Here is a 27,998-nt window from a genome sequence, read left to right on the forward strand (position 1 = left end):
GTTGTGTACATTTTAATTAGATAACACCATTTATTGCCTTAAAGGTCGTTTTTAAACAACTAAAAAAGGAAAATCTCTTTTATGTACGTATATATCCAATAGAAAGTTTAAACCGTAATTACGCGCCATAGATACACTAGATTAAATCCATATATAATATTTATATATATGTGGGATAATATGTAGGCATTTGCTTTAAATGCTTTTAAGCTCTAAAGTTGTTTAGATTTTGGCAATGCCAATGACACCGCAGCCAATGCGAGCGCCTGCGTTTCCAGTTGTCTTGCTCAGCTCATGGCCGCCCTTGCCCAGGTCATCGGGGTCAGCATGCACGACAACAGTGCGTCCAATAATGCTATTGGCACCGAGCAATGTGATCTTGCAATCGCTGATGTCCACAGGAGTGGGACCGTCGCCACTGGCGATGATGTTGCCCAAATCGCCCAAATGGCGATTCTCGTCGGTCGGTGCGCCATGCTCCTTCTGGTAGGGATTGAAGTGCGGTCCCGATGACATGCAGCCATTCGTGTTGTCGCCGAACTCATGCACATGGAAGCCGTGCTGACCCTTTGCCAAGCCGGTTACCTCTCCGGTAACTTTCACGGGGCAACCCTCGCCCTGTTGAAGTGGATCAAAAACAGATACGAATAGAGTAAAACAAAATGGGAACAATTATAATGCTGCCTCAACAAGCTGATAAGCAGAATAAACTAACCATGATGACACCCACATCGGTGGGCAAAGGTAGGTTAAAATTAAGGTCAGATTCTAATCCCCTATTCGAGAAGACAATTGAATAGGTAAGCCAAGAGTAAGTATGTATGTATGCGGTATAAGAGAAGCGACACCGAAGCGTGAGTAGAAGGGCGAATTGAATTTTCGCCGTTTGTCTTTAACTGTACACACACACTTGCGCATTTCATGCATACATGTGTGCAATGTTGTTGTGCTTATATAATTATGCATTTATCAGATGACACAGCGCAAACTACACGCAATTGAAATTCAAGTAGCACCGCAACAGTCTACAATCACATATGTACATATACCCACACAAGTACATATGTACATAAAAGTTCTTCATTCGTACAAGCATACACATTTATTAGCTCGGTGTGGTGCGGTGCGGCCGGCTAATTGACCTTAGTTTTTGTTGGCTGCCATATTTGTTTCCCGTTAAAAACAGATAATACACAGTCTCCTACCTCCTGTTCGAAGAAAACTGTGCCCTTGGCATCGCCATTGATAACACATACAGCTTTGACCACCATTTTTGAGTTTTGCTTATTCAGAAACGTATATAGAACACTAATTAAATATACAATTTTAGCCACTGAACTTGTCGTGCGAAGAGCAAGCAACGGAATGGTTAGAGTCACTAACTAGTAGTGCAGAAAAGCTATCGATTGAAATATCGATAGAATCGTTTGTAAGCTTTCAACATTATCAAGGCGTACGTTTGATTATTCAATTAATAAGTTTAGTAGAACCTTTGGCAATTTTTTGTACCTTGGCATAGTTTTCGTAAATTGAATTAGACCCTTTTTTCAAATGTGGTTAAATAGACCGCTTATCGGCCGTATACAAAAAATAATCTTATCGATGTATTCTATAAAAGTGTCCAGAACTAATAGTCTAAGCCAAAGATTTAGATGTGCTCCAAGTATTTGGTGAATGGAAATATCACTTTTGAAAAACTGTCGTTTAGATTTTGCAGGTGTAATTAACCCCATGCGCAAGACAATCATTATTGTATACGCAGCTTACTAGTATGTGTATTAGATGATCGCGGGCGCAAACAATCTTGATTTTATATTATTTAATATTGTTTATTTTTTTAAGACTAAACAAAGTGGTTTTATCAACCTTTGCAGAATCTTAAAAACTTCTTAAAGGAACTCGTATCGGTAGAAAACTGTATTTATTTATAGCAGCAAGAAATGGACAAATGGTAACTCTTGCTTCTATTTATTTTTAAAGTAAAGACTGCTAATTGCGTTTTATTGAAGGTTGGCGCCTGTCCTCAGTAGCTTATCTACGGAGTTTGCGGATTGTCGTGTTATCGTAGGCTCTAAAACTTTCGAGTGCCATAAAGTTATTTTGGCTAGCGCCTCAGAATTCTTTAAGGGCATGCTGTTGGGTAATTTCAAGGAATCTATTTCTGGGGAGATTCACTTACAGAATGTGACGCCAGAGATCTTTGAAAAATTTCGTAAATATGTTTACAGCTACAACAATCAAACGCTTAATGGATATGAAAATGCTGATTTAATGGATCTATACGAGTGCGGTAATCAATGGCTGGTGCCGTCAATAACCTCCGACTGTCTGAGCTTGCTGTCCGAACGTGCCACAGCCATGAATCTGGACGGACTTATTGAGCTTTATGAATTTGCTCATAACTATGAAAATAAGTCCTTCATTCAGACACTTACTTCTCTTATGATGACTAAACATTCCGGTCAGTTGCTGTGTGAACGAGTCCTTCTACTTGGTTCGGATGTTTTTATTCAATATATCACCACGGTTGCCAAAATGAAACCGGAAACTGAACGTTATAAGATAATTGAAAAGTACCTGGAAATAAATGGATTTCTGAAGGATATAAATGATAAAGAAGAGCGTGAAATAAATGCTATGACTCAATTTGACAATAATGAGAATGAACTGAATAATAAAGCAGAAAACAACAAAACAGAACCAGATACCCAAAAAGCGCCAGTGAAAAATGATAACGCAAACGGCGAGATTAAAGGAAAGCTTAAAGCTGATTTTGTCAAATCTTTACTTTGTTCCATAGACTATACAAAAATGAGTGTTAATGAGTTCTACAGTGGTCCCGGTAAATCTGAATTGCTGACATATAAAGCCAAATACGACATCCTATACAAAATTGCTATGAAAAGAAGCCCTCCACAACCTGCGTTCGGACGCAGCTTTATGTGAATTAAGATCAGTGTAGTATATGTTTAAAAATATATTCGTTATGTTTACAATGCGCAGAAATACGTAATAAACAGGTTTATAATACGTGATTTTCTTCACATTTATTTTTATAACCAACCACGTAGACAGTTCTTGCAACTGTCTTCCTCAAACCAAAAAAAATATATATATATATATTTTTATACCGGGTGTAGATTACAACAATTCCAGCAGTGCTTGTTATCGATAACTTTTTTTGTTGCATTTATCAACACTTAAATTGAGCACACGCAAAAAGCAAGCTAGAAAGAGAAAAATTTTACGACTGCAACTGCGAAATAATAAGCAGTTGTCGAACACAATTTATAATTTACGATTAGCTTCTTATCAGATCCTATTACACTTATCTCAGAGTTGTCCGGCTATATTTATAGCTATCCAAGCGACGAACGTGCTCAGTGCAACAGTAAGAGGCAAAATGAAAGCCACAACCCAGAAATTGTCGAAGCTCAGGGAGCTGATGCAATGCGCGAATGCACCGGAAGTCGCTGGAATAAGTGCCTATGTGGTGCCATCAGATGACGCCCATCAGAGCGAATATCAGTGTGCCCACGACGAGAGACGTGCATTTATTAGCGGTTTCACTGGATCGGCGGGAACTGCGGTTATAACTCAGGACAAGGCGCTACTGTGGACAGACGGGCGCTATTATCAGCAGGCTGATAAGCAGCTCGATGCCAATTGGGAGTTGGTTAAGGACGGACTGGCGACAACGCCTTCGATTGGCACATGGCTGGGCAAGAATCTGCCCATAGGCAGTGCTGTGGGCGTTGATCCACGATTGTTCTCATTTCGTGCAGCGAAAACCATTGAGAAGGATCTGAGTGCGGCCAATTGTAATTTGGTGGGCATCGAGCAAAATTTAATTGATCAGGTTTGGGGTGCTGATCAACCGCCGCGTCCATCCAACAATCTCATCACATTGAATTTATCCTTTGCCGGCGAGGCAATAGCTAAGAAATGGGAACGCACTCGTGACCAAATGAAGCAGCACAACACGAACGCTCTAGTTGTCAGCGCATTGGATGAGATAGCCTGGTTCCTTAATATGCGCGGCTCGGATATTGCCTACAATCCTGTATTCTTTGCATTTATGATCGTAACACACGATGAAATAGCCTTGTATATCGACACCAGCAAGCTTCCAGATAACTTTGAAGCTCATCTGTGTGAGAATAACGTTAAGATCTTAATTCATCCCTATGAATCAATTGGCGATGGCGTACGTCAAATTGCGGCTGAAACTAACGGAAAAATATGGATATCGCCAACAAGCAGCCTTTACTTAAATTGCCTAGTGCCGAAATCGGCTCGACATCAGGATATCACGCCGATTGCAATATTTAAAGCCATCAAAAATGACAAAGAAATCGAAGGATTTGCCAAGAGCCACATACGTGATGGCGTGGCGCTGTGCCAGTACTTTGCCTGGCTGGAATCTGCCGTGGCGCGGGGAGAGAATGTTGATGAAATGTCTGGCGCTGACAAATTGGAGTCGTTTCGAAAAACTAAAGACAACTATATGGGTCTCAGCTTTACCACGATTAGTTCTTCGGGTCCCAACGGTTCGGTCATACACTACCATCCAGCGAAGGAGACGAACCGGCCCATCAACGACAAGGAAATCTATCTATGTGACTCTGGGGCCCAGTACTTGGATGGCACAACTGATGTAACCAGAACTTTTCACTTTGGCAATCCCACAGACTTTCAAAAAGAAGCCTATACGCGTGTTCTTAAGGGTCAACTAACTTTCGGCTCAACAGTATTTCCAACGAAGACCAAGGGCCAAGTTTTAGATGTGTTGGCCAGAAAGGCCCTCTGGGATGTCGGCCTAGACTATGGCCATGGCACTGGCCACGGCATTGGACATTTCTTGAACGTGCACGAGGGCCCAATGGGTGTCGGCTTCCGCCCAATGCCCGATGACCCCGGGCTACAGCAAAATATGTTCATTTCAAACGAGCCCGGCTTCTATAAAGATGGAGAGTTTGGCATACGCATTGAGGACATTGTACAAATTGTTCCAGCAGAAGGAAAGCACAATTTTGCCAACCGTGGTGCTCTTACTTTTAAAACCATCACCATGTGCCCAAAACAGACGAAAATGGTAATCAAGGAGCTTCTGACCAAAGATGAAATTAAGTTACTCAACGACTATCATAAGTTGGTTTGGGAAACGCTTTCCCCATTGTTATCCGAGGACTCTTTCACTTTGGCTTGGCTTAAAAAAGAAACCAATCCCATATAATTATTGTAATATCATGTGATTTTATGATTTCACTTAAGGATTTTTAAATCAACCAACAATTATTTTTGAAATATTCTTTTAAATAAACGTTTTTATCAACTTGTTTTGCTGCATTTAAAACAGTAATTAAATAGTTTTCTTTTAATCAATACTTACCAATATTTGACTTTTCCATGGAGGTTGAATTGAAGAAATTGTCAGTGCTGTAAAACAAATAAATGCTGTGAAAATCAAATTAAGGAAATAATATGCTTGTATTAAAGAAAATACGTCTTATGTTTTTAAATCTCGAATCTAATTAAAAGTCGATTGCTTACTTGCGAGCTGTTATCAAATTATAGTGGAAAAGTTTTTATACGATCATAATTTCTAACCTCATTCTCGCATTTATCGAAGCGGTGTTCGGCGTTTTCCAGCACTTTTGGAAGCTTTGCGATAAATTTGGATGTGACTTTTAATCTTGGCCTTAGACAATATTTCCTATTCTGTTTTTAATATTTTCTGAATTTTTTTTTTAATTTTCGAAGCCATGAGCAAATGGTATGCTTGACTGCGATACTTGTACGCATGATTTTTATTGATATTGACTGATCTATTTTAAGGTTGGTGGATACTTCTAGAAATATGAGCAATGATTCCAACTTTACGGATTGCGTTATTATTGTCGGCGCCACAACATTCAAGTGCCACAAACTTATTTTGTCGCATGCCTCTGAGTTTTTCAAGCGCATGTTTCTGGGCGATTTCAAGGAAGCGATTTCCGGCAGAATATACCTGGAGGACATATCACCGATCACGTTCAATATATTCCGAGACTATATATACACATATGAAAAGAATATCCTGAACGAGTGCACCACGCAAACGATAATTGATTTGTTTGTGTGCGGAAATCGGTGGCTGGTGCCATCCATAATGGACGACTGTTTGAACATATTAACCGAACGGGCCATATCCATGAAGGTGGAGGATTTGATTGATCTATTTGAATTGGGCCACAGTTTTGATAGCAAGAACCTTATTAAAGAGGTGTCCGCTGTCTTGACATCTAAGCACTATAAGCATCTATTTTGCGACAAAGTTCTGATATTGAGCTATCATGCATTCTCCGAATATATATCCGTGACAGCCAAATTGAAAACGGAAATCGAACGTTATAAAATGATCGCAAAGTATTTGGAATTGAATGGATTCCTGGATGAATCCACAATGGCAAACGAATCAGTCGAAAGCAGCATTAAACAAAAAAGTGGAGATTTCGAAATTAATAATAATAATATAAAGAAAGACGAAACAAATGGAGAGAAAATGGAAATCATTGATGCGGAATCTGAGTGTGAATCTAAGAAACCAGATTGCCAAAGCATAAAGCATAAAGAGAAATATGTTCAGGGCTTACTTGGCTCTATCAATTACACGAAAATGTCTGGCGACGAGTTCTACGAGGGTCCTGGTAAATCAAAGTTCCTGACACAAGAAGCTAAATACGAAATATTGTACAAAATTCAAAGTCGTCGTATAAGTCGCTTAAACGTTCTATTAAATCAATATCGAGCAATGTGAACGAAATATGAATAAATAACAATGAATCCATCTTATTGTGTTTAACTGCGAGGTTTTACCCTTAACTACTAACACACAAATAGAAATTAAATAGATTTTTCTTTGGTTTAAGTGGAAGACGCTTCATATCAAAGGATAACATAATACGTAAAGCTTTTCCGGAATAAAACGACCAAATTTGACATTTGCTTTTTTGTTTTAATACACAATTTGTCCAAACACTTAAATGGGATTTTCTTCATTATTAAGAAATAAAGTGCAATTGTTTTTTTTAGATTTGCTTTTGTTTTTTTATACTTAGTTGGTTTGCATTATTATGTATTTGTATTTGTATCCGTAAATTTGTAGATATTTTATTTTTAATATTTTGTATATACTTTATATATATATATATATATATATTTATATATAGATATATATTTGTATTTATATTTAAATCGATATAGGTAAAGGTATGTAGATAGGTAATAATATTCATTTGCCTGTTTGTTTGTTACTTGTGTGGTTGGTTGCTTGGTTTTACCCCTATTTTCTCTCATTTCGGTCACATAGCTATAACATCTTAAACATCATTACAATAATCAATCGTATATAATTCTATATATATATATATATATACGTTTAGGTATATATATATATATTTAATTTTTTTTTTTTGTTTTTTCTTCTTTTTGTGTTATTTTTGCATTACTTCGATTTAAATCTTAATATTTATTATATGTACTTAGAGAGTAGCGTCATCGAGCATATTGAATTCGTCAGAGCTAAGGGTTAAGTCGTAAATATGGGGGCTTTTTGAAAAGTGTTTGCACGCCGGTTAACCGTTGTACGGTCAACACCTTAAAAACACAATCTCACAGTTCTATTTATAAACATTTTCGTATCAATTTTTCTTGGGATTTCCGCTTGGATTTTCATTGATGTTCGGGATTGGCAAATTCAATATACAAGATGGAGATACTTTTTCTTCTTTTTGTTTTTTTTGTTTTAGTTTTTGCTTTCTAGAAATTTGCTTAAAGTGGGCTTTGTTTTGCATTTCTTGCTTGCTTGCTTGCTTGCTTTCTAACGGTTCTGAGTTTCTTCATCTGCTCGCCGCCGCCGCCTCCGTCGGCGACGTCGCTGCTGCGATTGCAGCTACAACAGCTGCGATTCTTTCTCTGCGTATTATTATTTGCCTTTGTTTTGTTTCTGCTTCTGTATGCGTACGCATCAGAGCACCTCGGAGACGTATTTGGGACGCTTGGCCGCGGTGGCATCCGCTGCGACGCACTCCTCCTCACCCGCCGCCTCAATGTGACCGCTATAATCGGTCGGCAGCTCTTCGTATATAATCTCAGGATGCTGCTGCTGCTGTTGCTGTTGCGTCTGCTGCTGATTTAGCGTTGGCGGCGCCGGCGCCGGATGCGACACGGCCATTACATGATTTCGCTTAAGCGCAATCAAAGCGCCCACTCCTCCGCCGCCTCCGCCACCCCCATCCACATGCGCCTGCTGCACAGTGACGCCGGCATTTTGATTGGTTACATAGTACGGACTGCCGCTACTGTAATATATAAGACGTTAGAAATCATGTCATATTATCGAATGACACAAAAACTTACTTGAATTGATTGGAATTATTGGCCATCGTCTGTGGCGGCTGCTGCTGTTGCTGCTGCTGCTGGTGTGCATTTTGAGAGTTGTAGATGATTTCTGCAATAGTATATAATATAAAATATATATAATACAAAATATAAGCAACAATTTTAACAAAACGGCTCTTTGTTTTAACTATAAGTCCTTATGGATCGATGAGATCGTATTTCTATATAGCTTATATACAACTAACATACACATCCTCTCTCCCTATGGTTTAATTATTATTATTTAAATTATATTGGGTATAGATCTAGACTAAAAACATAAGTTACTTAAGCCCCAACGTTCTCATTTGTCTAACGATTTTTTATTAATGTTGCCTAGAAAATATTTTCTTGTGACATTCCTTCAAACTTCGAGTTGTGAAGCGAACCGTTTGGTATTGCATGTAGTAAAATTTAACACATATGTGTTAATGAATTAACTTTTAGCCGGGTTTCTAGTTAGCCTGATTACGAAATCAGCGTCGGCTACGCCTTGCCTCTATAGTGACTATATAGAAAGAAAAGCTACAAGTAAAACTGCCTAACACTTGTTTGTTCACTAATTAATTAAAATGGAAGTAGCACCGCATGCTTAAAAAATAATCCTTTTCAGCTTTCATTCCGCTTACCAGCATCGGCGGCGCGCTGCTCGAGTGACATGCCCGGTGAGCCAGGGGCCGATTGCAGCACAATGTCCTGAAGCGGCGAGCTTTCGCGTGAGTTATCTGCAAAGTCAAAGATATTTGGGTTATTTGACCGAGGTTTGGAGCAAACCTGACGTGTATGACTTACCCATATGACTGGGCGAGACTGGCGCCGAGCGTGGCATACCGTAGGGCGGACGGAAGCCCTGACTGCTGCGCTGGCGACGCTTCTTGTAACTGTGATCGATCAGCTTGGCGCCGCTGTCCGGATCGATGCGCCAGAAGGAGCCCTTGCCGGGCTCATCCTGCGAGCGCGCAACCTTGATGAAATACCTGCAAGTCGACAAGCCAGATTAAAAGTGTGCTCAAAGTTTTCAATTCAATGAAGACAATAGACAAACCTATTTAAACTGAGATTATGTCGTATGGAATTCTGCCAACCCTTATTTGTCTCCTTGCGGTAGTAGGGATAATGCTTGACAATGAACGAATAAATGCCCGAGAGTGTCAGCTGCTTGTCCGGCGCGGCAGATATGGCTTGGACAATCAGCTGAGCGTAGCTATACGGCGGCTTCTCATTGTGGTTATAACTGGCGGTAGACGGTGTCTGGAATAGATCCTGCTGCAAATGCAAATGCCAAAAAAAATACAGTTTGACATAGGTTTCAAGTTTTATTATTGCTCAATGCCTACCGTGTTGTTATTGCTATAATTGTTGTAGCTGTTGGTTTGATTCTGATGAAAACCCTGACGAGGACTAGCCGGACAACTGTTGGCAGCGCTTATTGTACCTGTGCATAAAGAGAGAATATGTAATCAAATCAGTTTTAAATCACACATCACAAACACTTTTGATATTTCATTACGAACAGACTATCTAGTTAATTCTAATGTTAAATTTTGGATTTTATTTTTCAACAATCGCATTAAACATTAAAAATGTTTAGTAAATGGCCTGGAGTTATTGCAGTTCCTTGGATGGATCCTCATCGGATTTAAATCGCTCGACTAGCCCGGAACTGGTGGTGGGTGCTGCCTCAGCTGCATTAGGTTGCGGCGTGATTGTGCCATCATTTTCAAGATTGTTATTTTTTTCCCGAATGCGCAACAGATTTTGGGTAAAGCTCAGCACATACATTGTAACTGCCCACGACAATATCATTGTGCTTTAAAATATAAATGCGATGCTGGCTTTGGGATTTCTGAATATATGATAATTTTGATCAAAAAAGAAAAGAAACATTTTATTTGCACAGCTGCTGCAGCTGAGTTTGTCAAATGAAAAATGAAAACAAAGACCAGTTGATTAGAACAAGCAGCTAAGATGGAGATCTGTTTCAATTAAAGTTTCGCTTGTTGAGGGATTTCTCTAACGTAACCCTTCACTCGCCTTGTCCAATTGGACAACCGCATGATGTCGAATTGGATTGTCATTTAAATGAAATTCCACTTACCAGTTGGTGACAGATAGGGGCTCTTCTGCTCCTTCTTGGGTATTGAAATTTTAAGCGGTGAGTAGATGGCAGCTCCATCACCGCCGGTTGTTAACAGCTGGGATGCTGTGGGCGGTGCTCCAGGAAGGCGCGGCTGCTGCTGCAGAGATGTGTGGTGAAGCGGGTGGTTTGGTGTGTGTGGGAGTGGGTGATGCGGCGGCAGCGGTTGTTGTGGCTGCTGCTGCTGCAAGTGATGCGCTGGCTGCTGCTGCTGGCTGTGATGATGCGACGCCTGCAGCGAATGCAGTTCGTCACGTGGCGGTGGAGTTATAATAACATGGGCGCCCGCCGTGCCAACAGCTGCCGGACTGCTCAACACTGGAGCTGCCTCCGGCGTAATGTCCGCCGGTGCGGCTACAAAACTCTCGAATTCGATGCGTATCTCGGTGCTAGGAAATCGAAAGAAACAGCTGCAAAGGAGACAAGCATTAATGGAGCAAGATATTAGCCAATTGGTCACACCCTACCGTTGGGGCAGTCGCAGTGGATCCACATTGCGCCGCTGCAGAAAGTCATCAACGAAGATGCCATTCTTGCTGAGGCACTGCACAAAGAAAGCGCGCCGCTCGGGATCGTAGAGCACCTGGAAATGTTTACGAGAGACCAAATTGTTCTCGGCTACGTTGAAGTGCACCAGCGATGTGGATGAATTGCGTCCAATGACGGTCACCTCGTCCGTAATATGGAGCAGGTCCTCATTGAAGCGCAGCACACCGTAGGCATTCGCCGGCGGGGAGCTAGAGCTGATGCCACTGGATACGACTACATTGGCAGGTGGGTGGTTTGCTGAGTTGATGTTATTATTATTGTTGTTGTTTTGATTGTTGCTGGCCAATTCGGCGCTGCTATTGTTATTGGTATTGTTATTGTTATTGTTATTTAACGCTGCAGCGGCGCCATGATGAAGCTGCAGCATGTCCTTAGCTATGGCAACAGTTGCCGCGTCTGCAGCGGTCGCTGCTGCTGCTGCTGCTGCTGCGGAGGTGGGTGTGTTTAAAACGGCGTGTACCGTTACAATGTGATTGTTGTTGCTGCTGGGATTGTTATTGCTGATGTTGTTGTGGTTGTTGCTTATATTGATGGTTGTTGCTAGTGTTGTGGTTGTTGTTGTAGTGGCGGCCATTGAGAGGTATCCACTTGCACACTGCCTGCTGCTGCTGCTAATGTTGTTGTTCTTGTTGTTGCTGCTGTTGTTGTTCTAGTTAAACTGAAAATTGTATTTATTACTATTATTGTTCTTCCGTTTAAGTAATTAGTGCAAATAAACAAGAAAATATTGCACACACGCACACGCACACACACACACACACTGGCACCGCATTGTTTATTGTTTATTTTCTTTTCATTTTATTCTTTCGTCTTCTTTTGCTCTCCCTTTTTCTGTATGCGGCGCGCTAAAAGTTGTTGTAAATAAAACTGACAAAGCGCGTGTTGCTTACCGACAGAAAAAAATTTATTTATGTAGCTTTTCACGCGTGTTTTTAGACTTTTTATGCTCAAGGTTTATCGTCAGCTATAGCCAAATCACACAGAAAATATTTTCCAAATCTACATACACATATGCACACACATATGTACATACACACCACACTCTTTAGGCAGTTTGCCTCCGTCTCCTACTTTGTAGAGAGCACGACATACATACAATAAAAAAAAAACACATACAAGTACTTACATTTCGTTTCTTTTTCAGTTTTTGCTTTGCTTATGTTTTGCTACCATCGCCGTTCGCATGCATACATACACATGCACACACACATATTAACTCGACTCGCACTCGGCAACAAGCAAAAACAATAACAACTCGCACAACAATAATAACACTACTACTACTACGTTGCGGCACTACGTGAGTAACGAAACACGCACACAAATACATGGGTAGATATTGCTCATGGTAAAACACAATGCGTTGGGAGATGTGTTATGCGCGCGTGCGCTCACTCTTTATGCGGCATCAGTTTGCCCGGGCAGCAGCCGGAGAGAGCGAGAGAGAACCGAATCCCCAAAGAGCTCTCAATTGGAGCAGCTGCCGGTCGCAGAGCTACAAATAAATAAAGCTCTCGCAGCAACTGGGCTTTAAGATAAAATTGATATTTTTCTATTGTGCAACGCGCGCGCAATTCGTTCAATGCAGCATCACTGTGTTTACGCCTGACAATTTGTCAAGTCTCACTGTTTGCGGTTTTTTCGGCGCCAGTGTTGCCAAGTGTGCAAAAATAATGAAAACGTGCTCATGTTTATGCACACATATTACACGCACAGTTGCACACTTGTATGGATATCCAAAATAAACATGCATGGTTTTTACAAGTACACATATTTTACTTTGTATATACATCGGAATAGCCCACTATTATTGTTAAAAAAAAAATGTAGAAACTGCAGAAATTAAAAAAAAAAAATAAACAACAATTTTATCTAATTCCCATCGCAGTTACTTATTTAATGTGTGCCTTATTAAAACGTACTGTTTAAAAAGGTGGCATATCAAAGTCGTAACACCCGTTTCCAAGTGATGAATCGACAACTCTATTTGACAGTTAAATTTTGCCAATAAGCGTATTGAGCTCAGTTGGCAACACTGGCCAACAGCGTGCTCCCTTTGCTTCTTTATTTGTTTTTTACTCCCATAGACAAAATCTGATGTATTTACTTACACATATAAATACATATGAATGGATGTATGTACATACATAGATATGTATACACTTAGGAAATAAATATACAATACATATTAATGTATTATCACATATATGTATATCAAATGAGACAGTTTAGCCCCCACATGGCTCCCATTCAATCGATCGAGCTTGCATGCGCTAACATGCAAAATGAAACCAAAATAAAATTAACGAAAACAACGTAAATAAAATGCTATAAAAATAAATACAACAAAGCAAACACATACACAATTGCACACACCCATACACAACATGTACGTACGTACGTTGTTAGGTCACTGCTACGCTGCTGTCTCGCTCGCATCAGCAAAACAGAAACACAATAAATAAATAAAAACACCAAAATATACACACACATATATAATAAAGAGCGCGCGCATATACCGACATACATAAACAAGCACTCACACACTTATATATATAGGCATATTGAAAATGCGTAAAAATGCCGCTCGTTGATTTTTCAGCTAGCAACGGAGCCGAAAAACAAAAAAATATCAAAAACAAACGACGTCGGCGCGACTCCACCTGCTTGCCTATACATACATGCATACATAGGTACATATCTATGTATGTATGCATGTGAAAAACGTAAATATGTATGCACGCCTTGTTTGTCTCTCACTTATTTCGGCGACTGCGGACAAAAGGACAGACTAAAACCGTAAACATACAAAAAGCACACTTTTCACAACGTACGCTGTATGTACATCATACATTTGTATACATGTACGTACATACATATATATATATGTTGCTTCGCTCGTTCGTTGGCGATTGCGTAAACTTGCCGCCCGCTTTTTTTCCACCTAACACCAAAATATGTACACACAGTTAAGGGTACACACAACCACATGCATCTAAACACACAACACACGCACACATACATATGAGATGTATGTACATCACTTGAATATGTTCCAAAATAACAAATAGATTTTATTTATATTTCGTTGGCTTTACTAATATTCGTCTTCTCATATTAATTAATACGTACTATTGTTTATTTTTGTTACATTCGGCTTACGATTGATTATCAAACTCAACTGTTTTTGTTTTTCGCTTTTTATTATTATTTTGCTTTAGCTACTTTTTGTTTTTGCGTTTTCTATTTTTTGCACAGAAAATTTAGCACACAACACGTTTTTTCGTGCAGTTCGTTCGCCACTGAGCGTGTGTATGATTGTGTGCGTGAGTGTGTATCAACAGCATGTTTGTGTGTGTATATTATTTTTCTTTCTATCGGCTCGTTCGCCTTGTTTATTATTATTTTTTTTCGTACCTTTTTAACTGCCGTGTTTGCTGTGTATTTTTTATAAATTTTTTAACAAATTGCTTTTCACCTTATATTTAAGCTTACTTTTAACTTAATTTGTGCACTTTTCACAAGTTTAATGCCGTTTTCAATTCTTATTTGCTTGCAGCGCGCTCCGCAGCAGCTGCCCACACGACGTGACGATAAAGAAGAAGCATACATTCTCTGCAGCCCTGGTGCCGTACATTTTTGCCCCAAATTTTACCAACTGATAAATCCAAACTGGTCACACTCTATTCACATGTTGTTCACAGCTGTTCCTAACAGAGCGCACAAATTCTGTTACGCATATGTTTTGTAACCGAACTGCAGAAGTATTTTGTTAAACATTTTTTAAACCGATTTATCAGTGAAAATGCAAAGCCTTGTACGCCTGCTGAGTAACTGCACATTAACACTGCATCCGCAGCAACGCGGCGCAGTGGCAATGCTGCAGCAGCTGCGCACCAAAACGAAGGTCGTCGAGAAACCCAAGCCGGGCGCGGGTCAACAATTCCGACGCATAGTTCACTTCCCCGAGCAATATACGGTTGCACCGTTAAAAATCACACATCTCGCCGGTCGTGATCCCGTCACAGGTCGCATGGTGGCCAAGGGCATTGGCGGTGGCATCAAACAGCAATATCGTTGGATCAAATGGGTGCGCGATGGCCCCAGCGAGGGTGCGCCGCAGGAGGAGCGAGTCGTAGAGCTGTTGCGAGACGGTTGTCGCACAGCCAAAGTGGCGCTGGTCGCCGTGGGCGATGAGCTCAAGTATATACTGGCCACGGAGAATATGCGCGAGGGTGATATACTGAAAACATCACGCGTAATTCCACGCATACCGGGTGAGTCGATAGCACAAACTGTTCTCCGATCAAGTACTAAACGTTTGAGCCCCTTTAGTGCGACCCAACGAGGGTGATGCCTATCCACTGGGCGCCCTGCCCGTGGGAACGCGCATCCATTGCCTGGAGAAGAATCCTGGACAGCCCTGCCATCTGATACACGCCGCCGGCACCTTTGGCACCATATTGCGCAAGTTCGATGACAAAGTTGTGGTCCAGTTGCCCTCCAAGCGCGAGTTTGCCTTCGATCGCATTTGCATGGCCACCGTGGGACGTCTCTCCAATGTTGAGCACAACAAGGAGCATGTGGGCAGTGCGCAGCGCATGCGCGAGCTGGGCAATCGACCCCGTTCGGGGCTGTGGAAACGCAAAGAGGGCAAACACGGACGCAAGATACGCCGCTTGCCGCCCTTGACGACAATATCATCACCGCCGCTGCCTAAGGAAGAGGAGATCAGGATGACGCTCAAGTTGTAATTTGATGTTGTGAAAATTTCATTTCATATTTTTTTCTATTTCTATGAGCCATGTGCAACATTAAACAACTAGGGAGTTACATTCTATTTGCGCGATTTCTTCATGGAGAAGCCAGTGCCATGGAAGCTGTCCGCATCAATACCGGCCTCGCCGGTTGCCCCCTCGGCGTCCTCTTGGGCCCGATCGCTGATGGGTTTAATGCTGCGATCGAAACGCAGCAGGCCAAACTGAAAATCGTAGTCGGGCACGCCACGGGGCAGCACCTTCTTAAGAACTGGCGTCTCCAGTTGGCTGTCCTTTTTCTTTTTGCCATCCAGACGCACGCCGGAGCCCTTGAAGGTCTCGACGACCTCCTCGTGAACGGCACCGCCTGCGGCTGCCTCGCTGCCGCCGGCTGCCTGTCCGCCTGGCTGGGCCGATGGCTGTTGCTCACTGTGGTCCTTGTAACCCACCGGAGCCTCGAATTCCACGTTCATGTCGCACTCAATGATGCTGACAGCGTTGCCCGGCTTGGTCTCCAGTACGCACAGCTCGTAGACCTTTTTGTTGTACTTGATGGCAATGACGTCACCCTTGGTGAGGCATGCAAAATTGCGCAGTGCATTTTCCAGCACAGCCTTGGGATTTGTGATATCTAAGAAATCGGTGCTGTGCGGCTGAAACTTGGAAAAGGTGGCCACTTGCAGCGAGACGCTCTCAATGCTCAGTATGTCGCCCTCCTCCAGTAGCAGATTATCCATCATCCAATACGGCAAATAGCACTTTCCCTCGTCGGCCACAAATTCCAAAACGCCAGCGTGCGAGGAGCGCGACTTTTTCTTGTTGGTCAGCTTGAAGAGCATCGGATATTCGACGTTCAGACGTGTGAGTGTATCCAGCGCCGACGGCGGCATAATGACTGTAAACAATAGAATTGAATAGCAATTGACTTTAATAGGTCCCCTATTTCTACGAACTTTTTCCTCCTTTTTCCACATCGGAGCGCTCGTTGCCTGGCAGCATAGACACTGAGAAGCATTTATAGGTGGCTTGGAAGCTGCGTCCTCCGTCTGGGAACATCATGTTAAAGCCACTAAAGTGGAACATTGCGACTTAGTTTGCTGTGCTCAAACACAACCGAATAATCAATTTGTTTGGTGTTTCCAAAGTTTTGTAATGTCACGATTTGTTTTTGTTGTGATAAAAACAAAGTGAGACAGAATGTTATTTAACATAACAGTGAAAATAGCGTCAATAGTTGCTGACTGTTGTTAACAGCGGACGCAAGGGTTGATTTGGAAAAAATCGCTGACATTTGAATTGAATAACAGCTATTGATAAAACGCCGTCCCAAATATTCCTGTAAAGATTCTTAAGCTATTTACAATTTAATCTACAACTTTTAACAATCGATATATAGGCTGGTGGAGTTTTCTGTTAAGTGAAAGATTTATGCTGTTAACATGTTCTCGATATAAGCATATCGATGATAAAGAACTATCGTCATTTTCAGCAAGCCGGTGGTCGCAGTTGTGCGCGCGCGTTCATCACGCTTCAATTTCTCGTCAAATAAATTGTGATTTGAAAAAGTGTTGCTATTCAAGTGAGTACCCGAAAAGAAGCAAATAATTAACAACTTGATTGCAGGCACTGCAACTAGCAAGTAAACATTTTTGTTGTTAATAACTAACGGAGTAGCGGATAAGTTTAATAAGTGTGTGTACATAAGTGGGTGTATGTATATAGTCGCCTGTGTATCCTTGCTTAGTCCTTCTGGCGCCGCGTGTCTTTTTTCATAAGCCCGCGTGTGCCTACTGCCTGTGTATGTGTTTCTGTCGTGTGTGGGAGACTGCGTGCATGTGTGTGGGTTTGTGCTTATACATAAATACTTATACTTATTAGCAAAAAAAAAAAAAATTTAAGGCGTCAACACGTTTTTAACATTTTAATTGCATTTGTTTGTCCCGGAAAAATCAATAAATGATACAGAAATTGAAAGGCACGAGACCAAGAAAATGTTAGCCATAGATGTTGCTCTTCCTCTTGCATCGCAAATCTAATGAAATTTGCACATTTTTATTGTTATCTCTGGTACAGTTTTTGTCCTTGCGGGCAGCAGAGCAGCATATACACAAATCTTACAGTTCTACATGCGCTGTTGCCATGTGCAGCTGTTTTCAAGTGTGTTGTTGTTTTATTGTTGCGTCGCAGCTGCTGTAACAACAACAACACAGCCCTGTCTCGCTGTCCCTGTCAACTTAACATATTCCAATCAGATGAATTTCGTTGGCCTGCAAAAGATTTGGTCATCCCTGTGTTAAGCCCTTATCCCTCGACCCAAACCCTAGAACTCGTTGGCATGAATCACGCGCGCCGCTCTGTCTTGCTTAGCTCTAAGAATTTTACAGATTTTCTTATTGGACATTTCGAATTGGTACACACATAACATGAAGTCAGCTCCAAACTGCACACACTTAACGATTGAGCACAACTAAAACAATTTTAAATATATAGAAAACTAAAAACAACAATATAAACATGAAAAAAACATGCGGCGGACATCAAACTGTGTTCGGCATGCTGCCTAAACAGTGGCTGTAAAACTGTATTGGTCTATTGATGGCTTTTTCAAGCAGAGCACACTGAACACATATATGCGCACATGTGTGTGTACAGAAGAAATATTTCAAATTAATTTCCTTGGTCTTGCGTCAAACACGAATACATATGTACATATACATACATGCTTGTATGATTGCATGCATGAGTTTCAATTGCAAACAAATAATAATTTCTGCACGTATGATATCATGAGTAAACAAAACAATTGGCAGCACCAGCCGCCGCAGCAGCAGCAACCACCCCAACAAGGTCGCAGACAATTGCTGGCAGAAGGACAGCCCATAATTCAATTTTGCCGATGCAGTTCAAACTGTTGACAAAGTGACAAAGTACAGTTAACATTTGTTATGCTCACCTCGTTCTCTCTCTCTCTCTCCTTCTGAATACTTTGCACCTAACGGATATTGGTTAGATCTATCTGAATATCGCTGGCTTTCATCTATAGACTGTTAATTCATTTCGTATTGGCTTTCGTTCCTCTCTTATGCTCTGCTCCGCCTACGCTTTCGCTGTTACCATGCTGTTGCCTCTATGCATGAAGATTAGGTACTCTCGCAAGTATGTTCGTGTATGTGTGTGTGTGTGTGTATGTATAAAGTTTCAATAAGAAGTTTAGCATGCTGCCCGCGTCGCTGCCTTCTTTTTTTTTGTGCTGTTGTTTTTGCACGCTGCCAAAACTTTTGTTGTTGTTGTTTTGTTCTTTGGTTTCGCACGCGTTTTCATATCAGCCGATAAACTCGTGTGTATGCCGTGCAGAAAACGGAACAAATATAAGATAACATATTTTGCAATCATAAGAGTGTAAGGCAAATGTTAGTATAAGAGCTGAGGAAAGAAAGAGGAATAAACTGGAACAGAGAGAGAGAGAGAGAGAGAGAGAGAGAGAGAGAGAGAGAGAGAGAGAGAGAGAGAGAGAGAGAGAGAGAGAGAGAGAGAGAGAGAGAGAGAGAAATAGAGAGAAAGAGTGAATAGCGAATGAGTAGAGATAAATCTTGTTAATGCAACACTTTAAATACTTTCAACGCGTAAAGACCTGTAAGGTTAGCATGAACTTATGAGAATCACATAGTAGGGCAATATTTAAAAATACTTTTAATTTGCTGCACAGCGGGAGCATATTGATGGACGAGCACATTCAGTTTAGAAACTGATGTAATTGCCAATAAATATGGCTTGTTTAAGTTCGTATTCCCTTTGAGCTTCTACTCGATGCTCGCTGGTGAATTTCCACTTAATTGATTCGAGACCTTCGGCCCATTTACAGCTATTGTTGTTGGTGTTGTTGTTGTTGTTGCACTTTATGTTGCACGTGCTTGTTAATTACTTAGACAGTTCGCTCAGCCAGGCATAGATGAAAGCATTTCCAATTCCATATTATTGATTTGCATGGCAATTGCTGCGCTTCAGTGGGCACAGTTTGAGAGCGACTGCTCGTTGCCAGTTTAATTTTGTTTTGATTACAAAAATAAGCAAAATAAACAGGTTTCGCCAGCCAACCCACACGACCTTGAACTTGCAGTTGCAACCACCAAAAGAACACAAAATAAATAAAAATAAAATGAATTAACCACCACAAAGAACGCAAGGGTTAATGCTTTGAAGGTGGTCAGTTTTGCCTGGGACTCTTTGCAGCCGGTTTCTGGACATGCGGAGATTCCTCCTTGGTGAAATGCGGCAAATTAAATCAATATATTTGAATTTGGTGCACTTTTTAGTTGGCAATGTCAAGGCTGCCAGCGACAGTAACTGCCGCCACGCCCCCCTCTACAGGCCCATCCCCCCCAAGCCGCCCAAGCTGATTTTCCCAGACACGCTAAAATAACTGTGTGACGTCTGTTGTGCAGAAAGCCCACAATTCAGTGTTAATTTTATTTGCATAGATGCGAACGGGAAACGTATCAAACGTGCCATAGCTGTAATTTATACACGCACAGTGGTACGAGCTAAGACGAATTACTTGTAGAATAATTTGTAGTTGCTCTTTTTCTTTTGAGCAACTTATTTTCGTGAAGAAGAACTTAGAGAATATTAGGATTGGTGAAGAAAATAGATTGAGCATTTACAATTTTTACTTTTGTAACGGAACATTAAAATGGTCTATTAAAAATATTTAACCTTAAATGTAATCAAAAGTAACTCATGGTTTTATATAAATATAATCATTATTACATTTTCTATATTAGTAAATTATAAAAATTAACTGTGAAAGTATATGTCGGATATGGAAGGCTAAAATTTTTATAAATCAATAAATCTTTTAAGTTGAAAGTTAATAATTTGACAAACAAAGCTTAAGTATTTTAGTAGAGAATTTTTCCTTCAATTTGTTGCGACTGACAACTTTATCACTAAAGGTGATTACATTATTTTTTTCCTATTTGGAGTGCGGGATAAATAATCTAGAATTCAGTTCCTTGAATTGTATTTTTTCAATGCAAATAGGCATTGACACACTGTGCATACCCCATACTGACTAATGAGTGTGTATGAAACTGTTTTTATTTCTGTTTTATTGGATCGTCATAATGTTCGGTGTTATTTTATTTCCATTCCATACTCTGTGTTCGATAAAAAGCTGTAATCGTCTTGGATTCAGATAAAGCATACGAGTTTTTGAAATTAATAAATTAATCGCACATAATTTGCTTTATAATTCTGCATTTATTATTCAAATTAGTTTTAACTCAATTCCTTACAGGATATATCAAAGTCATGTTTGCATATCTGTTTTGTTTGTTTATTTTTGTGACGTCAGGCAAATATTCTAGCGCACATTGAATTCATACCAAGCCGGCAAATGTTGCGTGCGCTATATTTATTTTTAGACAAATGATTCCAAAATACGCTATAAATTGCCAATTATTTTGATACCCTTTGAAACTGAGTAAAATGTGTAAAATAGTCTTGGCTAAATGTGTTTAATAGGCAGTATGTAAATGAAAGTTTGACTGGGTTAAGGGCATCTCGGTGTTGGGCACAGGGTATTTCCTAGTCTGGCATTCCCATCTAGATGGGGGCACTCTCACGAGTATAACAGGCAGTTTGCATATGTTTTTTTTCTATAGAAGGAAGTTTGAATGTGTTAATGGCATCTCGATGTTGGATACAGGGTATCTCCTAGTCTGGCACTTCAATCCAGGTCGGAGCACTCTTACATGCCTTGAACTACGTGTATAAAATATGCTTTTTTTCTATAAAGGAAAGTTTCAATGTGTTGACGGCATTTCGATGTTGGGTACAGGGTATCTCCTAGTGTGGCTCTCCCGCCTAGGTGGCCGCACCCTTTGTGTAACAGCCAGCATGCATATGTTTTTTCTATAGAAGGAAGTTTGATTGTGTAAACGTCATCTCGATATTGGGCACAGGGTATCTGCTAGTCGGGCACTCCCATTCAGGTGGTCGCACTCTTACGTGTTTTGAACCTCGGTTATATCACTGTAATGGAAAAGTTCTCGCTGTTATTGCTGCCCGGAAGGGGGCGGGGGGTGGGCGGTGGGTTTGGGTGTAACCAGGGTCTTCACTTATGGAAATTTTGCGAGCATATGTCAACGTAACTTAAACGTAGTCACGACCTTGGGCACAGGCATTGTCCTGGCTAGTAGCCCGGGCTCATGCCCCCCTCTGGGGGCAGAGAGAGTGCCTTTGTGTGACGAGCGCCATTGTTTAAGTACATTTAGTCACTCCTTTGGGAGGTATTCAATTTATATAAGCACAAACATCTGGCACAGATAGTCGATTATTTGATTGGTGTGAACATTAAACAGTAAACATTTTTAAAATACATTTCTTATTAAATAACATTTTGAATTTGGTTCAGCATCTGCCACCGAGATATGGCCCATAGTTTAGGCGGCACCATTTATTGGGATAACCTAAGCAAATTCCAAAATTCAATCAACTTTATTTATTTCTACAATATCCCTCTCTCAACTGAGTTACTTACGTGGCCATTTGGTCGTCGATCTGTATTCTCCACGTGAACAGCAAAGAATTGACAATAAAATGAAAATAATAGAGATAGGTGCTTCCATTTTCGATATTTAATTTAAAGCTTTTTGTGTCAAACACGCGACTTTTATACTCTTTATTTTGCGTAGATAATACACCGTATAGGAATTACCAATTCCCGAAGAAATCGCATTAGTTAGGCTGTTAAAATCTCATTTTTCTATAAACTAACAATTAGTTTTGTATGTAACTTTTCCCGTCCAAGATTATACTCAAATTTTAGGCTCAAAAAACGCTTATGCAACTTTTTTGTATACCATCCAAACAGCTTTAAAATGATTTTTAGAAAGCGGGTTTTCACACTTTCTGGTAAATCCATTCCTTTGTTGCGGAAACGAGGTTCAAAGATTTGGCGAAATTTGCTTCACACTTTATGCAGAATCCAAATTACCTCTGTGGAAAATGCGGATCATAGATATTTTGAGCGAAGTTTTAAATTTTTCAAACTTTATTTTCAAAGGCCTACAAAAGAACCTAATGAATGTGTTCTTTTACCGATTTTGGGTAAGATTTCTGAATAAACAAAAAAGTTTTTTATACAAGAATCAACATTTGGTCCGTTTGTTCCTCTGACAGCTTTATGATATATTGGTCCGATTTTTATAAGATTTTGCAAATATGTAGGAAGCATACTGAAACTTATAGATGCCCACTTTGGTTAAGAAATCTTGATAAACAAAAAAGTTGTTCATACAGAAACTACTTTTGGACCGTTCGTTCCTACGGCAACAAAAAGACGTACATATGCAAAGTTTCGAGACGGACTATATCAACTCAGTTTTTGGTGCTGATCTAGAATACTTTATACTTTATGGGGTCGGAGATGTCCCCGTCTAGGCGTTACACACTTTACGATCTAATTATATCCTAAACAAGGGTATAATGACTACGTGAAAATTTTCCACAGGCGGGCATTGGGTGAGTGAGAAATATCTAAAATTATTAGATCAAAATTTGCCACGGGCAAGGCCGGGTAATAATATGTCAAAAAATTATATTTTCTTACTATTTTGTGTACTTGCAGTGCGTGAGAATATCTCTAGAAATACTTGATGAATTCCAATTCCTTGATTTTTCCGTGTTCAATTATAATCTTTTCGCACAAATGATCTAATCTGATCCATTAATGCCCATTAGAAATAATGCAGTGCGGCTTGCCTGAACGCTGACAACATTTATTATTATTTTAACAATAAGAGTGAACAAAGGCAGTTACGAGCATGAATAGCCGATTTCTTTAGAATTGCCCTGACATTAACTTTATACAGATATATGTATGTATATGTTGACCGCCCATTCCGGTCAAAGTAGTATTTGTGGCACGTGTTCAGTGGGGCGCGGCCTAAATATACAACGAAATTGCGCCAATTTAAACAATATGCAATTTTTTTCAATTTACTCCCCAATTGAAAAGCACACTAAGAACAAAGCCGGAACTGGTTGCGGCCAGATTCAATGAATTGCGAATCTATTTTCAACATTGTTTTGTCATTTCATTTGATTTTCCACAACTCGAGCCTATGGCTGCATTAGGGGTAGTCCGATCACATTTGGTGCAGATAATTTAATTTAATTTGGATATTTTTAAGTGTATTTATTGATCTTCAATTTCTTTTGCAGACATGGTGAAAATCTCTCTGACGTGGAAACAATATTGCTGTCCTAAACGTCAGGTATGTGAGAAAGTCGCGAGATTTAATTTCAACATGAACTCTAACCCAATCCATTTGCAGTTTACCAAGTCGACTACCATCAGCTCCTACTCAACATAACAAGAAACTTCTCTGCAACAACAACACCAACTCCACTCGAACAGCAACTAAAAAAACAACACAACTACAGCTACAAGAAGAAGAGGAACAACTGCAGCTGCCAGAGGAAAAACCCCAATTCAAGCTTTTCATTTGAGTGCAACAAGCGGAGTTCACAACTTTCCCAATCAGAAGTTTTTCCCAATCAGAAGCTGCAAGCTGTAAACAGTTAGCTAGTTGAGAGAGAGAGAGAAAGTGATAGTAAGAGGGAGCGGGGGAGAGAGCTAGAGCGAGAGAGTAGCATTTTAATAACTTATTATTATTATAAATAATATTTTAATCAGTATTTAGTGTTTTGTGTTTAGGCTTACGTAATTTATTGCATACTTTTAGGCAAGCCGAGCTGAGCATTGCTTCAGCTCGAGAGGGAGGCTCAAATTAACCCTAGGGGTTCGTTCCATTAACACGAACAGTTTTCGGTTGGTTTGTTATTTTTTTTGTGTCCATAAACGCGGCTGTACTTTAATTTTCATTATGAAAATAACAACAATGAAGTCTAAGCGCAAATATGGCTGTTTAGAAAATATTTGAAAAGAATTTTTCAATTATTAATAATTAAGATTATTTTTCGTATATCATTTATTATTGTCGAATTGTATTTTATAGTTTCTTTTGCACTCAAATTCCCCAACATTTTTCATTTCCTCTGCACAACAAATCGGTTCAAGTTAAGGTTCGACGAACAGACAGACAGACAGACAGACAAGAGGCAAGAGCTGTTTTGTTGTTTTTGTTAGTTGAAAGTGAGTTTTTGGTCGCGTCTCTAAGAAGTACAACAATTTAATTAACCAACTATGGAGAGTTATTCGCCGGATTTGCTATGGATGGTCATTATCGGCTTTCTGATTGCATTTGTTCTGGCCTTCGGCATCGGAGCAAACGATGTGGCCAACTCCTTTGGCACCAGCGTCGGCTCTGGCGTTCTAACCATACGTCAGGCCTGCGTTTTGGCCACGGTCTGTGAAATTTCGGGCGCAGTTTTAATTGGTAAGTCCTAAAATAATCTAGTCAAGTCTTAGAAGCTAATGCCGAAAGCAACTCTTCTGCCTGATTAATTTAAGCTTGTATTATTGGAATTAAGTCTCACCTTTCTTATGCATTCCTGCAGGCTACAAGGTGTCGGATACGATGCGGAAGGGCATACTTGAGGTGACTCTGTACGAAGGCGCCGAGGAGGTGCTTATGTTGGGCTGCATGTCGGCGTTGGCTAGCAGCGCCATATGGCTGCTGGTGGCGACGTTTCTAAAATTGCCCATTTCTGGCACGCACAGCATTGTCGGGTCCACAATTGGCTTCTCGCTGGTGGCACGCGGCGTCCAGGGTCTGAAGTGGACAACGCTGTGCACCATTGTCGTATCGTGGTTCATTTCGCCGGTGATGAGCGGCTTGGTGAGCATTCTACTGTTTCTGACCATACGCCGATTCATATTGCGCGCCCAGGAGCCATTGAAGGCGGGCTTCCGTTCGCTGCCCATCTTCTACGGCGTCACGTTCTTCATCAATGTCATCAGCGTGATCCTGGATGGTCCCAAGTGTAAGTCGAAGCTGCCCACGCTGATTGCCTTATTTACTATTTAATCCATTTGTGTGCATCCTCTGCAGTGCTTTATATGGATAACATACCCACTTGGATAGCGTTGACCGTCAGCGTGGGCTTGTCCCTGCTGGTGGCGCTGCTGACGCAGCTGGTGGTGGTGCCGCTGCAGCGGCGCTCCATTGCCAAGAAGCTACGTGCACAGAATCCGGTCAAGTTCAATTTCGAGGACTCTGTGGGTAAGTGTGTTGTTCCAGCCCAAGGCAAAAGCAAATACTCAGCGTTTGATTTCATACAGAATCCTCGCCGTCCGGCAGCCCCAAGAAGCAGCGCCGTCCGCTTTCGCTTGTTAGTGAGGGTAAACCACTGCCGGCTATTGCCGAAATCACCGAGCTGGTCTCGCTTAGCGACAATTCGCCGAAGACCTTTAAGCTAGCGCCTTACGGCCTCGCGGCCAAAAACAACAATGCGACTGCCGAGGACTACAAAATCGATCCCGAAATCATACGCAAGGCTGAGGATCTGCTGGGCAAGGCCAGCCTCGATAATCCCGATCTGACTGTCACCAGCTTGAACTACATCGACGAGCAGCAGAATTTACAGCACCAGCAAAACGGACGCAAACTTCAGGAGTGCTTCAAGCGTGTCCAGTCACCCAAGGAGGAGCACAAGTCGCAGCAACTGGTTACGAGTGCAGCAGCTGGCAGTGCGAATCCAAATGCCACCGGCAGTCCAAATGCCACCGTCACCAATAACAATCTGCAAGTGGTGAAAAGTGCTGGCAGTCTGGACCTAATGATCAGCACCACCTTGTCGCCGAATTCCAGCAAGGTGCCGCTTATCGAGAGCAAGGAGGCGCTCAACGAGCAGGAGGAGGAGTTTAAGCGTGCAGCCGGACGACGTGCCAGCAGCAACGAGGAAACGCAGGAGGTGTCCATGCTCTTCTCATTTCTGCAGATACTGACGGCCACCTTTGGCAGCTTTGCGCACGGCGGCAATGATGTTAGCAACGCCATTGGACCACTTATCGCCCTTTATATGATCTATCGCGAGGGCTCGGTTATGCAGAAGGCTGAAAGTCCCATTTATATTTTGATCTACGGTGGCATTGGCATCTCCGTGGGTCTCTGGCTGTGGGGACGGCGGGTCATCGAAACCATTGGCAACGATTTAACAAAGATCACCTCATCCACGTGAGTACTCAAATATATTTGAAAATGTTGTAGCTATAAGTTAATTTTCTATTCTCTGTTTACAGTGGCTTCACCATTGAAGTTGGCGCCGCGATCACCGTACTGCTGGCCAGCAAGATTGGTTTGCCCATTTCGACGACACATTGCAAAGTCGGTTCGGTGGTCTTTGTGGGTCATGTGAGTGCCGCGGGCCGCAAGAAGCAGCGTCAGGAGCACGAAAAGGAGCTGGGACCGCAGCCGGAGGTGACAGGCGCACAGGACACTGTGCCCGCCCCGATGGAGGATGGCAGCGTCGATTGGCATCTGTTCCGGAACATTGCATACGCCTGGATAGTCACCGTGCCGGTAACCGCATTGCTCAGCGCCGGCATGATGTACGTGCTCTGCGCCCTAGTTGTGGACGATATGGGTCAGGGTTAGGGCAAACACTTCATTGAATTATTAATTGTAAAAGCAAACTAATGTTTCGTAATTGTACCAGTTGATTAATGAAAAACTAACTAAAAGACAACAAGAAAGAAAGAAAAACTAAAAACAAAACACCTTAAATCTAAACTTAACAAAATTACTCACCTAACTATGCAAAAGTAATGGAACATGAAAATGGAAAATGGAAAAGCAAAGCATTTTACTTAACGTCTGAACATAACTGATATTGGTATTGATATTGTTTATATACATACGATATTGTAAACATTTAAACATAGCACTTTTCTTATTTTCCCATTCATTTTGTATGCCCAAAATTTGATTTGATGTACGCCTTTTCTTAAGTCCAAAATTTAAATGCTCCGCATTTTTGTTATTGTGGGATGTCCGGTGCAATTGTTTAATGCATTAAAATTAAAACACAAATTGTTTAAATTCCTTTTGGACAGCTTAAAAAGAGTATTTTACATTTTATACATTTCAAAGCAATAGAGCAAAACACTTATGAATAAAATACAAACTACTACAAGAAATTCCAGTTAAAAAGCTTTTCGTGTTGCT

The 27,998-nt window shown here is 41.0% G+C and overlaps 8 protein-coding genes across 9 annotated transcripts; 5 read left to right on the forward strand and 3 right to left on the reverse strand.

Moving 5' to 3' along the window:
- Nucleotides 1-10: 10 nt before the first annotated feature.
- On the reverse strand, nt 11-1,366 carry Sod1 (Superoxide dismutase 1). The gene is made up of 2 exons (XM_064689204.1): nt 1,206-1,366; nt 11-618 (listed from the first exon to the last, which is right to left on the reverse strand). Exons 1-2 carry the CDS (start codon nt 1,269-1,271, stop codon nt 223-225), a joined length of 462 nt encoding a protein of 153 aa, XP_064545274.1. The 5' UTR covers nt 1,272-1,366; the 3' UTR covers nt 11-222.
- A 150-nt stretch (nt 1,367-1,516) lies between these two features.
- LOC135433351 (kelch-like protein 30) lies at nt 1,517-2,946 on the forward strand. Its single transcript, XM_064689368.1, has 3 exons — nt 1,517-1,717; nt 1,875-1,951; nt 2,010-2,946. Exons 2-3 carry the CDS (start codon nt 1,941-1,943, stop codon nt 2,944-2,946), a joined length of 948 nt encoding a protein of 315 aa, XP_064545438.1. The 5' UTR covers nt 1,517-1,717; nt 1,875-1,940.
- Nucleotides 2,947-3,228: 282 nt separating this feature from the next.
- ApepP (Aminopeptidase P) lies at nt 3,229-5,339 on the forward strand. The gene has a single exon (XM_064689246.1). It carries the CDS (start codon nt 3,404-3,406, stop codon nt 5,234-5,236), a length of 1,833 nt encoding a protein of 610 aa, XP_064545316.1. The 5' UTR covers nt 3,229-3,403; the 3' UTR covers nt 5,237-5,339.
- A 290-nt stretch (nt 5,340-5,629) lies between these two features.
- LOC135433098 (kelch-like protein 41a) lies at nt 5,630-6,829 on the forward strand. The gene is made up of 2 exons (XM_064689058.1): nt 5,630-5,776; nt 5,839-6,829. The coding sequence occupies exons 1-2, from the start codon at nt 5,766-5,768 to the stop codon at nt 6,797-6,799; spliced, it is 972 nt and encodes a 323-aa protein (XP_064545128.1). The 5' UTR covers nt 5,630-5,765; the 3' UTR covers nt 6,800-6,829.
- Nucleotides 6,830-7,591: 762 nt separating this feature from the next.
- On the reverse strand, nt 7,592-14,700 carry FoxK (forkhead box K). 2 transcript variants are annotated; one of them, XM_064689148.1, is made up of 9 exons: nt 14,525-14,700; nt 11,026-11,765; nt 10,520-10,968; nt 9,759-9,856; nt 9,467-9,684; nt 9,214-9,398; nt 9,051-9,146; nt 8,401-8,491; nt 7,592-8,342 (listed from the first exon to the last, which is right to left on the reverse strand). In XM_064689148.1, exons 2-9 carry the CDS (start codon nt 11,679-11,681, stop codon nt 8,009-8,011), a joined length of 2,127 nt encoding a protein of 708 aa, XP_064545218.1. In that variant the 5' UTR covers nt 11,682-11,765; nt 14,525-14,700; the 3' UTR covers nt 7,592-8,008. The 2 variants fall into 2 exon arrangements, with proteins under 2 accessions (XP_064545218.1, XP_064545216.1); XM_064689146.1 differs by having other exon boundaries at nt 9,467-9,687; nt 14,525-14,698.
- Nucleotides 14,701-14,810: 110 nt separating this feature from the next.
- Nucleotides 14,811-15,947, forward strand: mRpL2 (mitochondrial ribosomal protein L2). Its single transcript, XM_064689197.1, has 2 exons — nt 14,811-15,384; nt 15,443-15,947. The coding sequence occupies exons 1-2, from the start codon at nt 14,913-14,915 to the stop codon at nt 15,859-15,861; spliced, it is 891 nt and encodes a 296-aa protein (XP_064545267.1). The 5' UTR covers nt 14,811-14,912; the 3' UTR covers nt 15,862-15,947.
- Nucleotides 15,862-17,058, reverse strand: Ufd1-like (ubiquitin fusion-degradation 1-like). The gene is made up of 2 exons (XM_064689195.1): nt 16,818-17,058; nt 15,862-16,759 (listed from the first exon to the last, which is right to left on the reverse strand). The coding sequence occupies exons 1-2, from the start codon at nt 16,945-16,947 to the stop codon at nt 15,945-15,947; spliced, it is 945 nt and encodes a 314-aa protein (XP_064545265.1). The 5' UTR covers nt 16,948-17,058; the 3' UTR covers nt 15,862-15,944.
- A 260-nt stretch (nt 17,059-17,318) lies between these two features.
- Nucleotides 17,319-27,970, forward strand: NaPi-III (Na[+]-dependent inorganic phosphate cotransporter type III). The gene is made up of 7 exons (XM_064689149.1): nt 17,319-17,443; nt 24,091-24,143; nt 24,204-25,268; nt 25,390-25,815; nt 25,884-26,054; nt 26,114-27,008; nt 27,074-27,970. The coding sequence occupies exons 3-7, from the start codon at nt 25,076-25,078 to the stop codon at nt 27,426-27,428; spliced, it is 2,040 nt and encodes a 679-aa protein (XP_064545219.1). The 5' UTR covers nt 17,319-17,443; nt 24,091-24,143; nt 24,204-25,075; the 3' UTR covers nt 27,429-27,970.
- The last annotated feature ends 28 nt before the right edge of the window (nt 27,971-27,998 follow it).

This window comes from Drosophila montana, unplaced genomic scaffold (assembly GCF_035044405.1).
Source record: "Drosophila montana isolate Dmon_TW-CO22-7 unplaced genomic scaffold, ASM3504440v1 contig_3217_1, whole genome shotgun sequence".
Lineage (NCBI taxonomy): Eukaryota > Metazoa > Arthropoda > Insecta > Diptera > Drosophilidae > Drosophila > Drosophila montana.